Source organism: Miscanthus floridulus, chromosome 14 (genome assembly GCF_019320115.1).
Source record: "Miscanthus floridulus cultivar M001 chromosome 14, ASM1932011v1, whole genome shotgun sequence".
Taxonomy (NCBI): domain Eukaryota; kingdom Viridiplantae; phylum Streptophyta; class Magnoliopsida; order Poales; family Poaceae; genus Miscanthus; species Miscanthus floridulus.
Genome location: NC_089593.1, coordinates 18,195,086 through 18,207,944, shown reverse-complemented (window position 1 = coordinate 18,207,944; position 12,859 = coordinate 18,195,086). Strand labels below are relative to the sequence as shown.

Below are 12,859 nucleotides of genomic sequence, written 5' to 3'. Positions count from 1 at the left end.
TGTTGTCAAGAAGGGGAGGATGATGAGGACATGATACCATCGGATACGACCATTGTTTATAAGGTGAGCTCGTTCCTACATTTGCATAATGATTTTTGGTACAATTCACTTGGTTCCACATATACATGTCATTATTTGAATGTAGGTACAAATATGTCTCAACGTGCAAGTTCATCAAAGTTGAATTTTCGGTTCATCGGCAGCTCGACAGTGCTTCATTAGGAAGGCCATAACTCAGCCATCTAGAGTGCGATCGAGGTCAATGAGCACTTGATGGAAAGCTTGTTTGATAAGATTTCAAATAGATCTAGTCTCATCTCAATATCACATCAGCAAGGCCTCCAAACCATTAAGATATTTTGTCCCCCTGTTTCTGTTGGGAGCTACACTGTCGTTATGGGCTTGTTATTCATCCTTGGGACCCTGGCCCAAGTGGGAGCACACCCCAAGGACTTGGAGAACCCACCAAGAAAGCCCTTGGACATCCTCCTCCTTGGCCACCACCTTAGGAGGCCAGCAAGGACGTCCAAGCCAAGCCGGAGGCCCAGTCCAACTTGAGTTCGAGTCCATCTTGGGCTCCAGGACCAGCATGTAGTAAAACGGACGTCTAGGTCGCATACGAACTCCGTTTTTGATGATATACATATGGATGGAAAGATAATTTCATAAGGAAACCAATGGAAGTGGTACCACATCAAAATTCCATCAGAATCAATGGGAATCATCAAAACAAGTTGACATCCAGAATCTATCACAGCACTACATCGTCGTCTTTTGGCCCGTTGGGCCTTGTAACGTGTTGGGACACCTTTAGGATGTGAAGAGGGATCCTTGGACGTCCCTTAGGCTATATAATCAGTAGCCACCACCTACTTTAGGTTTTGGGTTTTGTTTTAGATCAATCTGTCATTGAACAGTCGCCGTTATCGGTTTGCAAGACCCCAACTTCGAGTGCTTAATCATTCATCTGCAATTGTCACTTCAATTGAGTTGCGTTTTATCTTGTTCTTGCTTGTGTTCTTTGATTCGCAGCAGGGATTAGCCTTCTTGGCGAGGTCAACCGGATTGTGACACGGTTGATAACCAGAGGAGACGTGGTGCTAAGGTTGCAGGGTTTGGGTCTTTGTGATCTGAAGCCAGATCGGTGTGTCGCTCTCCAAACAAATCATTGTTTATCTTGAACCTGACGGAAGATCGGGATCCCCGTCTACATTATTTCTAGCTGCTTTAAAAATCATGCACGGCACCTAGCTGAGTCCTGGGCGCGGTCACCACCCCTGCTGGCTTGCCAGCGCGCCCTGCCACGTGGGCCACACCCACTGCTGCACCGACTATGCCCCACCACCATGCCGTATGCGCGCACGCCCTATGCGCCAAGGCCACAACCCCGCTGGCGCTGGCCACGGTCCCGCTGCTGCTCGCCTGCCACCGGCTGGCTCACCCTATGCACCGAGGCGCAGGCCACGTCTCCTGGCCACTGAGATGCGACACGCACGTCCTGCACGGCTGCCTTGGCTGCTTGCTGCCCTCGCTGGTGCGCGGGTTACCTCGCCAGCTGACGCGTTGCGCCCTGGATGTCGGTCGAGTCCTGCCAGCGCCTTGCCATGCCTTGGTCAGAGATGCGTCGGGTCATGCGCTGCACGTCGCCAGCGGCCAAGCCTGGCTCTGCTCCATTGACTCCACTTGGTTGCTTGCGCGAAGGACGACAGCCTACTTCCCCCATCACCTCCACGTCACTCACGCTGTGCCATCCTTGTCTGGCGCTGCCTACTGTGTTGCCGTACCGCGCCTCATCGTCTTGCCGCAGTGGCCGTGCGGATAGCCATCTGGGGCATGTCCCGCCTGTCCCGCTGTCACCCGTAGTGGTGTGTTGGCTCGTTGCGTTGACGCCGCAGACAGACCAAGCCTAGCCATGACAGGACCCCCTTGCCTCCGTTGTCTCCATGGCCGCCGAGACGCTTCTTTCTAATTCACCGAGGTAGCGGCGTCTTGATTCAAATTGACCGCGTGTTCGACTCCGCTAGATAGCTTGTAGCCCTACCGACCCCGCATCGCCGACTGTAGCTCTACCATAGGCCCTAATTTTGAAAAGCCACGCCTTCAGGTCCTTAAGACCGGGAGTGCCCGCGCAGTCGGCTACCACCGCCACCTAAGCATCTCGGTCCAATCCCTTGTGCTACTAGCCTCTCCTCCAGTCAGGTGTCATCGTGCTCACCTTAGTTTAAGCCCTACCACCATGTAGCAGTCTCTGGTGCAGCCGTGCCACCGTCAAGCACCGCTGCACCACCTCACGCGCACATGGCCAGCTCTGCTCAAACCACCTCCGTCTGAACCGTCAACGCGAAGGTATCCGTGAGCACTCCTTGGTGCTCGCTAGCTCTTATGCTGGATTTGCCTTCGTTGTTGCTTACTGGAATGAGCCCGCCTTTGTAGGTCAAGGGCCACCGCCAAGGAGGGAGTTCGGGGCGATGCCCCTGTCCACCATAGCACTTCTAGCTGCTGTGTTTTGTCTTCGAGGTAATCATCGGCCTCTTAGTTGAGTAGTGGGAGGTCAGGTGGCACCGGCGTGGCCGTCCCGTGCCCGCGTCATCGCGCCGGTGCACGCCTTGGGGCCAGGGACTTCACCGCGGTGAAGAAGGAGAAAAGGGAGGGTGCAGCTGTAAAAGCTCAGACTGGGGAAATAGTGTCCTTGAGCTCGCTGTGATTTTGTAGTACTTCGGGGGTGCCCGTGCTTAATTGCCTATGCGCGCGGGCCTTTCCCCGTCGCAGGCCGTTGGCCGGCTAGGCCACGGCACCGCGTGGGCCGCGCTGTAGTCTGCTGGTGCGCACGGGCGGGAAGGAGGAGTGGGCTGAGCCAGCGCGTAATGGGCCAAGGAGGAGAATTCAGTTTTCTTAATTTCTAGAGAATAGAAATGCTTATTTATTTGTAGTTATGAATCCAACTTCAATAAATCGTAGTAAATTGCGTAGCTGTCCAAAAATAGTGAGATTAATTTTGTTAGGTTCGTAAACTTATTATCTACTTGTTAGTACAGCTAGATTGTAGTGAGCTGTGGTAAGTATTGGGTCATAAATTCAAAGCTAGATAGTGAATATTATGTAGATTCATATTTGTCAAAATATTTGTGGACAATCGGTGATAGCTATTGGCATGAAAATTTTACAGTAGGTTCCCTAGGCCATTATGTACTTGCTGTAAAATTGGTAGCCTTAGAACAAGTTGCTTAATAGCGTAGTTATTATCCTTGCTTTATTATATATATCGTAAATCGACATTAGGAGTAGGAATATATGTAGTTGCTATAAGAATGTATGTCACGTTCATACTTTTTAGTGGTGGTGGTACGTAGCTTAGCCTTAGTGGGTAGACCTCACTTAGTAGTTTAATAGATGTACCTTTAGGTTAAGAGTTGTTGTTGTCATCTTATTAAACATTGCATCATCATTTCATGTAGATCACGAACTGGTAGATTCTGTGCCCGTCGGCGAGCCGGAGTACGACGAGGTGATTAAGGAGTACGAGGAGGAGATCTTCGCACAGGAGGAAGCCCAGGAGCCTGTTGGTGCTGACCCTGCTGACCTAGCGCCTGCCCAAGGCAAGCCCTGGTGCATAACCCCTATTTTTTAATGATCACTGAATATATATATGATATGCATTTATGTTACAGGCATTTTATGGAAACTATATGCATAAATATATCTACCCATGAGTCCTACTAGTACAGGTCGAGTAGTTGCTATGCTCAGGATATCGGTAGCATGAGTAACCTGCCGTTACTCGCAAATAGGTGATTAAACTATGATATCATGATGAAATAATGAAAAGATAAATGGTGACCGGGCAGGGATATGGATTTGGTACTAGTGGGTGTGAGGGTTGTGCTCTACGGCCAACAGGGCATAGCCCGGTTACACTTTTTCCCTATCTATGTCGATTAAGGACCGGTCGTTGCATATGACTCTAGGCAAGTCAAAGATTATTGTCTCGAGCGCATACTTGGGTACGGGCGCAGGGAAGGCTTGCTGCTATCTTGTTGCGGATCAGGCTCTTTCCAGACCAACTGATGGGAAGAGGAGGTGGTGGAGGTCCTTGCACCACACTGAGTCCGGGACTCAGGGGTGGGGGCTTGGAGTCCAAGTTTGGACGGGGACCTAGACACCCAGGACAGGAGAGTGGTGGGTTAGTCCTGCTTGTGCCTGGGGTACAAGTGGGGCATGTGTCTTCGGGGCACCCAGCTGGGCACATTGATTCACGAATCGCCGAGCTATCTGGTATGGCTTGTCTGCGGTTTAGCACCATAGTAAGAACTAAAAGTGAAAAAGGAGAATGAACAGAACTATTGCTCAACCCTTGCTTGAAAGTAGAACAGGTGCTTATATAGACTGGCTAGCTAAAAACTTAATACGACTGATAATAATAATGTATCAATAAGGACTCACTATTAGTATTGCTTTCTGCTAAAGAAAACCAGCAACCATAAAGCCTAGCATATCCCTTGGAGTCAGGAAAGTATTCCCACTAGTTGGATAAGTCTTGAGAGTACATTGAGTACTCAGGGTTTATTTACCCCTATAGCAGGTGATGCTTGAAGAGTACCTTGTGTGGAGGATCCTTCTGGTGGGCTCAGACGGAATCCTCGTCCCTACCGCTAGATGTTATTTTTAAATTCCGTTGTTTATCATTCCGAACTCTGGTATTTGGTATTGTAATAATGTATTTTTTAAGAAACACTAATGTATGAAATGTACTTGTGTTGTAACTCGTTCTCATTATTGGATCCTTGGAAAAATGTGGATCTTTCGGGTTCTCCCTCTGGGTGTGCCCGACGGACACCACTCGATGTAGCTTGCTTTCGGGGTGCTTAGTGTCTGGTGGAAGATGAGCGCCTCTGTAAGTGCGCTATTTCGGGCGGTTCTACCACACAGCGCCAGCAGGTACAGGCTCTCCCGCGCCTTGGTCACCCCCGCCGCTGTGGTGCTCATGAGCAGCGTCCCTATCCTGGCCCCGCCCATGGCCGTGGCCGCGAGGTCGGGGAGCTCCCCTCCTGTGCGATGGCCCCGCAGCACGGCGACGAGGAGCCGGGCGAGCGACGGCGGCGGCGTGGTGGCATCGGCCATGGGGCCGCAGGCGGAGGAGGCTAGGGTGTGGACAGCGCCGTGGGGGCAGTGGCCGCGGGCCACGGGTGGAGGACGCTAGGGTGTGGACGGCGCCACGGGGGCAGCGGCACGGGGGCTTGCTGAGGGGCCTGGAGGACGGGTCAAGGAGGCTCGGGAGGAGTGCCCTAGCGAAGCGGCTAGAGCTGAGTGCCTCCATTGCTTCTGCTCCACATCGCTGCGCGGAGGTGGGGGCCTAGAGATCGAAACGAACGGCGAGCCAAAGCCCGAGAGCGTGATGGCCAGGGCGAGCAGTATCCACACGGTGACATCGTTGACGGCCACGGTGGACACGTCCATGCGGCCCACGTCGGTCGTTAGGAGCTTGAGTTCAGCGAGGAAGCGCGTGAGCACCAGAAACACGATGGGCGCGATGGCGGCGCGCCGCGCCAACGAGGAGTCGACGCCGAGCGTGAAGGGGAGGGAGATGCCGACCACGGTGATGGAGAGCGCATGGCTACCCGTGCGGCGAAGCAAGGTTGGGTCCAGGTCTAGGCCGACGAGGAAGAGGAACAGAAGCAGGTCGATGTTGGCTAGCGTGTCGAGCACGGTGAGGCTCTCCATCGGGAAGACGTGGTTGAGGAAGGCCTTGTTCCGGCCAAGCGCTGACGGGCCAAGGACGATGCCGCCCTACATGCATTGTCATCAATCGATTACAGCTCTGAAGCGAGCACACTGCAATTTCATCCAGCACTTGACGCAGGAGGCAAGCAGCGGGCGTCGGAGGCGCAGCCGCCCGCGACAACGTGATGCGCGACGGCGGGTGCGGGAGGCAGAGAGGGTGGCGGGGACAGGAAACAGAAAAAAAGAGAAAGGGGGAGAGGAAGAAGAAAGCGGCAGGGGCAAGAATGTCATTTCACCGCTATTCTCTCTCCTCAACCGGCTGCAACCGGTCCACGGTGTCCTGTGGCCTAATTTCACCGAACCAGAGTGTCTTCTGACAAAATGCTCCAAAGTGGGTGTCCGCCAGCAAATGACCATCACTTTAGATGTCCAACAGACAATTGTCCCTGTAATCAATGAGTCATAGATGGGTTCTGTAAAGAATGCAATTCTAGGTATACTTTTATAAAAATATTTAAAGTTTAACCAAATGTGTAGATAAAATGTTATTAATATTAATGACTTTATATTTGACCTTCAAATACTTTAGTTCTAAACGCATAAAAGTAGAAAAGAACATAGGTAACATATAGAAGAGAAAAAATCTATGGGTGTGCTTCGAACTTTGGCCAAGATCCCCTCACCTTCGCCTTGCTTAGATGCTGCAAGCCACAAGATGCTTGCCAGGCCGATTTGGCTCTCTGGGGGCAGCAAGGAGAATCTTGCTGGCAAGGAAATCGAAATAGGGTCTTTTTTTTTAGATTGAGGTTAGGAATCAGTATTTGGTACTGTAGCACTTTCGTTTGTATTTGACAATTATTGTCCAATCATGGCCTAACTAGGCTCAAAAGATTCGTCTCGTAATTTACAATCAAACTATGTAATTAATTATTTTTTTATCTACATTTAATACTCTATGTATGTGTCCAAAAATTTAATGCGATGGAGAGAAAGTGAAAAAACTTATAATCTAAACAAGGCCCAGATGAAACCCAAGATGCCAACTGACAGCATAAAATAAACGTCTTGGGCACCTTTCAGCTTTTATTAAGGCCCCGTTTAGATCCCACCCAAAATCTAAAATTTTTCAAGATTTCTCGTCACATCAAATCTTGCGGTACATGCTGGAGCATTAAATATAGGTAAAAAGAATAACTAATTGCACAGTTTGCCCGTAATTAGCGAGACGAATCTTTTAAGCCTAAATAGTTCATAATTGGATAATTTTTGCCAAATACAAACGAAAGTGCTACAATAGCCAAAAGCAAAAAAAAAATTCGCATCTAAACGGCGCCTAAGTTGAATCCATTTGCATTTGTGCTAGTCTTCACTTCATTTTCTTCGCTCCTTTTTGGCTGGTAGAGTACATAAAACTTTGAGATGTCGTAGTTGTCCTTGAAAGAAAGAAAAGAAAGAGAGAAAATGACGAAGTTTGAGATGTCGTAGTCGTAGTAGCGGCAACTGTTATGTTTAGATTAAACGATAAAACTATAACGGTTGTATTTTAAAAATCTAGGCACACGATGGCACTAGGCACTAGTCGCCATATGGCATTAAATTTGTACTATGACACGGTACAGTACAACATCGGCCATGTTCGTTTTTTTATAATTCATTTTTTTAGTTTATTTTTTAGTTAGAACAGTGTTTTTCTTTTCCAATAAATCAACCAGAACAGTAGTTTGATTTATTTTTTCAACGAAACAAACGGGACATCGATTGCACGATATAATTTGCACTCAAAATGACAAAGGCTTTCATTAGACTGACAAGTTCTGGATGTTGTCGGAGGCTTCTGGGCTCTCAATTGCAGGAAGTAACGAGGTTTTGCTGCAATCAGATCAGATCACCGAGTTACCAGATGTTGTAGACATGGTAATCAGGCTATTCGTTAGTTGATTTTTGGACTTATAAGCTTGGTTGGTGTTAGTTTATTGGAAGAAAAAAACACTAACTAAGGGCTTGTTTAGATTCTAAAAAATTTTGCGCAGTATCTGTCCCATCGAATTTTGCGGCACATGCATGAAGTACTAAATGTAGACGAAAAAAAACTAATTGCACGGTTAGGTGAGAAATCGCGAGACGAAACTTTTGAACCTAATTAGTCTATAATTAGATACTAATTGCTAAATATAAACAAAAGTGCTATAGTAGCCAAAATCCAAAAAAAATTAGATCTAAACAGGACCTAATAAATCCTGACCAAAATCAATAAACAAACAGGCTGAATATCACATGGACACAGCTATTGGTCAGGGGGTCAGGAGTCAACTGCCCCTGTAGTTTCTGGACCCCGGTTTGCCACAGATGCATAGATTCGTAGTACGTAGACTAGAGATTTGCCAGAGATGCATAGCTTCAAACGTTTGCGTGTTATTGATGCAGTGACTTCAAACAGTCAAACCCGTACCCAGTGAAGCCAACTGTACTTGTAAGCTGCATCCCATTGGTGGAGAAAGTAAAATTTTGGACCATTGAATCAATGTACTTCCTCCTATAGCAAATGTAACTATATAAATTCATTTGAACAGGTCTTTGATCTAACATGAAAATTTAACTAGCAATACTTTTATATAAGTATATTGTCTTGAATGAAATATGTTATATGTTGCAAAAGTCGTTTATGTTGCCTATCTAGGTAAAATTTTACATGGTGATGGTCATAGTTAAAATTTTTGTGATTTTGGGGTAAGTTGGTAAGGACTCGTATTAATATTTGAACCGGAAGTCTAGCATCTAGGGTGATTTCCCAACAAAAAAAAATGTTCATAAGAATTTCACACAAAACAACTCAACTCATTCATGTATGCATCCAAAGCAAGAAACATCCCCGGACCATCTTACTTATATATAAATATAAATCCATTTACCATCTCACATATATGTAACTAATTTGATAATTCCACACATATATATTCGAAAACTGAGAAAGCTGAGTTGGTTAGGTGTTTGAGTAGCACCTTTTTTTATATATAAAAAAATCTCTCATCCATGTTCCACGCCAAAGTCTCGTTCTCATATGGGCTGCAACACAGTCTTCTTAATGCAATGCTCGGAAACTGTCGTACCTGACGCAGCTCGATACAAGAAAACCTCAAGAGATCGAAAATTAGCATGGAAAATTAGCATGGGGTTATAAGGGCAGTCCAATGACAGAAATTTATAGTTTCTATAATATGAGATACCGCATCAAAAAAAAATACTGTTTTTCAACTCATGATTTCTATAAGTAATAATTATTTTCTCTTTTTCTCTTCCAACTCTATCTTCTTTCTCTAATGGGAGTGTGGCACGAGCCCCTTAGAAACTGGTGGTTTCTCCTCAATGGCGATTTCATAGTTTTTTGGTGCATTGGATCAAGAGAAGACCTGATTTCTTCATGAGGAAACCATTTATAGGATTTTTGCTCTATTTCTTCATTAATTACGTTGCCATGTCAACGTTTACCTACGTGACAAGTCATTTAATAAAGATAGAAACCACCGTCAATACACTGTTGGGACTGCCGTTTAGAGCAAAGCTAATAATATAGCTGGCTTGCTGGCTGTAAGATTCTTTACAGCCTTCTCTTAGCCCACTCATACAGTAGTTAGCTCTTTACAGTTAATACATGGCACACTTGTCTCTCTCACAGACTTTCTTGGTTCTTGTGCCCACGCTGGCTGTAAGCTTACAACCGTTTCTCTTCTTTCTCCTCCCCTCTCTCCTCCACTTCAACATTTAGTCGGCTTACACATGCTATTATACTTGCTGTTATACAACATGACCACAGCATACATACATCCCGACAGCCACAATCGACCGAATCTCTTGAACGCGTCCTCCGTGTGAGTCGCTCACAAGTCACAAGTCACAGCTACAGCTACAGCTACTGGCAAGACGACACACTCAAAGCAGCTCAATTACTGCTCCAGCCAGGACTCCTCTCGTCTCCTCCCCTGCGCCAGCGGCGTCCCCTGGCCCCTGCTGTGTCTCATGGCGACATATAGCAGCTGAACCTCGATGCACGCGCCCATCCATCTGCACGCCGGACCGGAAGATCGAGCCGCAACCAGCGCTAGGATTCGGCAGAGTCAGGCCGGCATCGTACGTTCCTGTAGACAACAGGGAAGAAGGAGAAGAAGAAGACCAAGAGATGCGTAGCGGTGGCTGCGCGGTGCAGCAGGAGCTGGCCGGGGACGCGGCGGCCGTGATGCGGCAGGCGGTGAGCCTAGCGCGGCGCCGGGGCCACGCGCAGGTCACGCCGCTGCACGTCGCCAGCGCCGTGCTCTCGGACGCCGGGGGCCTCCTCCGCGCCGCCTGCCTCCGGTCGCGGGCGAGCTCCCACCCGCTCCAGTGCAAGGCGCTGGAGCTCTGCTTCAACGTCGCGCTCAACCGCCTCGCCACGGCGGGGGTCCTGCCGGCGGCCCCGCCGGCCATGTTCCAGTTCCACGCGGCTGCAGGGCACCGCGCGCCGGCGCTGTCCAACTCGCTCGCCGCCGCGTTCAAGCGCGCGCAGGCGAACCAGCGCCGGGGCGGCGGCTCGGCGTCCGACGCGGAGGGCCAGCACCATCAGCACGTCGCCGCCAAGGTCGAGCTCAAGCAGCTCGTCATCTCCATCCTCGACGACCCCAGCGTCAGCCGCGTATTGCGCGAGGCCGGCTTCGCGAGCGCCGAGGTCAAGGCCAACGTCGAGAAGGCCGTCTCGTCGTCGGAGCAGTCGTCGAACACGGCAAACAGCAGCAGCGCCTCCCCGAATACTAATACTAATAACCCCAAGGAGTCCAAAGCCAAGCAGGTCGGCGTCGTCGGCGACGCCGTGCGCGTACTGGACTGCATGGCGAGTGGGACGAACCGGTGCGTGGTGGTCGTCGGGGAGAGCGCCGCCGCCGCGGAGAGGGTGGTCAAGGCGGTGATGGACAAGGTGAGCAAGGGAGAGCTGCGGCGCCAGCACGAGCGCCTCAAGAACGCCCAGTTCGTGCCTTTCTCGGCCGCATCGTTCCAGCGCATGCCGAGGGAGGAGGTCGAGGCGAGGGCCGGCGACCTGTGCGCGCTCGTGCGCGAGTGCTGCGCCGCCGGCAAAGGCGTGGTGCTCGTGCTCGAGGACCTCGGCTACGCGGCGGAGGCCTGGACCGTCGCGTCGGGGAAGAGAAGTGACTTCAGCTCGCGTGGCCTCGACTGTTACTGCCCTGTCGAGCACGCGGTCATGGAGTTGAGCAGCCTCGTGCGCGGCGGCGGCGGCGGCCGCGACAAGGGCATGTTCTGGCTGCTGGGGTTCGGAGCCTCCGCGTCCTACACGAGCCGCAGGTCGGGGCAGCCTTCCCTGGAGACCGTCTTGGGACTACACCCCGTCGTCGTGCCGGACGGCGGCCTCGCGTTGAGCCTCGGCGGCGACAGGTACGCCACAAGCTTGATCCTTCATCATCATCAGTGGTGTCGCATCGCATGCAGGCGTCAGTTTGACCACTTTATTTATTTATTTATTTATTTTCGGTTACTCATCATTCATCAACGTGTGTTCTTGATTTGTTCTTTCCAGTGAGGTCACACACTGCAGTGCCGGCACGGTCGTGGCGGCGGCGAGCGTCCCCTCGTGGATTCACCGTTGCCAAGGTCCAGTTCGCATTGGATCGGAGCTCACGCTGAGCTTCTCCTCTCCGGTCTCTTCCCCCCACTGTGGCTTTACCCATGACGACACCAACAAGAGCTGCGCGCCATGGCATGATCTCATGGACCGGCGGCAACCGTTGCTGAACCGTCGGCACGATGGTGCGATGGCCGAGCCATACGATCAGCTGTCGCTCGCAAACCCTAATTCAGGGTCCTCTAACTCGGTTTCTAATAAATCCAACTCATCGGATGGCACGACGACGGCTCGCCGCCGCCGTCCGAAGTTCACCGAGCTCACCGCAGAGAATCTCAAGATCCTGTGCAGCGCACTGGAGGCCCGCGTCCCGCGCCACAGAGATATAGCTCCGGGCATCGCCAGCGCCGTGCTCCAGCGCCGCTCCGGCGTGACGAGGACGACGCGGCCGACCCCGGCGACGTGGCTCCTCTTCCAAGGGAGGGACAGCGACGACAAGATGGCCATGGCTTGGGAGCTCGCCAGGCTTGTCTTTGGCTCCTACGGCGAGTTCACCTGCATCACCGCAGTAGCATCAAAGCACACCCCGGACCCGGATCACTCCGGTTCCAGCAGCCCCGGCGGTCACCACAGCAGCCTCAAGAGGCAGAGGTCGCCGGACAACGAGCACGGCGGCAGCATGCAGATGTTCTACGAGGCGATCCGCGAGAATCCTCACCGTGTCGTGCTGATCGACGGCGTCGAGCACGACTTGGAGCTAGAAGCCGGCATCATGGATGCCATGGCGAGCGGAACCGTGAGGGGTTACGATGGTGGTGTGGTCAGCTTGGAGGACTCCATCGTAGTGTGCTGTGAAGTGTTCGAGTCGATGTCATCGCCTAGGGTTTCCTCCCCACGGTCTGTGAAGCAAAGGATCACAAGTGACGTTGACAGCAAGGTGGAAGATGATGGCGCAGAGAAAGGAGGTGTGCCACGTCGTTTCAGCTTGGATTTGAATGCCTGCGCCATTGACAGCGAAGGGGAGGACGGGAGTTCTTCGTATAATGCCATGGAGATCCTTAATGTTGTGGATGGTGTTTTCTTCTTCTAGTATTAACGAAGAAATAATTAATGGATTTAGTTTTGCTTCATTGGATGACACAATCTTTGCTGTTGTTCTGTTGTTTCGTTCTTGATTATATTCCTTTCAAGAAAACATATATAGGAAAACCGTGTTTCCTGTATATTATTGACGAGAAGCAAAACCAAGTCCAACTTTAGCCATAATTTTTCTATTAAAATATAGTTAGTTATAAGTCTAATAAACAAAGGAGATTATGAAAGTGTTATTCAAGATAAATGTAACCATTGCATATTTATATCTAAGAACTGAATAACTTTTTTTTAAGAATTACACAGTATAATGTAAACGTCAACAATACGCACGGCTATTTGTGGTCAAAGACTCAAATTAATAAAGTTTCAAACGTTCGACTAGATTTTTAAGTGTCATATATTCGTGAATAGAGGGAGTATTCCTATAATAATGATAATGTTATA

At 50.0% G+C, this 12,859-nt stretch overlaps 1 protein-coding gene and 1 pseudogene across 1 annotated transcript; one reads left to right on the top strand and one right to left on the bottom strand.

Annotated features, from left to right (window-relative positions):
- Window positions 1–5,314, bottom strand: part of LOC136503125 (uncharacterized) — a 35,975-nt pseudogene extending 30,661 nt beyond the window's left edge.
- Window positions 5,315–9,646: 4,332 nt separating this feature from the next.
- Window positions 9,647–12,410, top strand: LOC136505860 (protein SMAX1-LIKE 3-like). The gene is made up of 2 exons (XM_066500995.1): window positions 9,647–11,133; window positions 11,276–12,410. Exons 1-2 carry the CDS (start codon window positions 9,893–9,895, stop codon window positions 12,408–12,410), a joined length of 2,376 nt encoding a protein of 791 aa, XP_066357092.1. The 5' UTR covers window positions 9,647–9,892.
- The last annotated feature ends 449 nt before the right edge of the window (window positions 12,411–12,859 follow it).

What these genes read in the sequence shown, in the direction of transcription:
- LOC136505860 (XM_066500995.1), top strand. Translation starts at nt 9,893, where the DNA reads ATGCGTAGCGGTGGCTGCGCGGTGCAGCAGGAGCTGGCCGGGGACGCG. An exon ending in TTGAGCCTCGGCGGCGACAG is followed by an intron (nt 11,134 to 11,275) that starts GTACGCCACAAG and finishes TGTTCTTTCCAG; the next exon opens with TGAGGTCACACACTGCAGTG.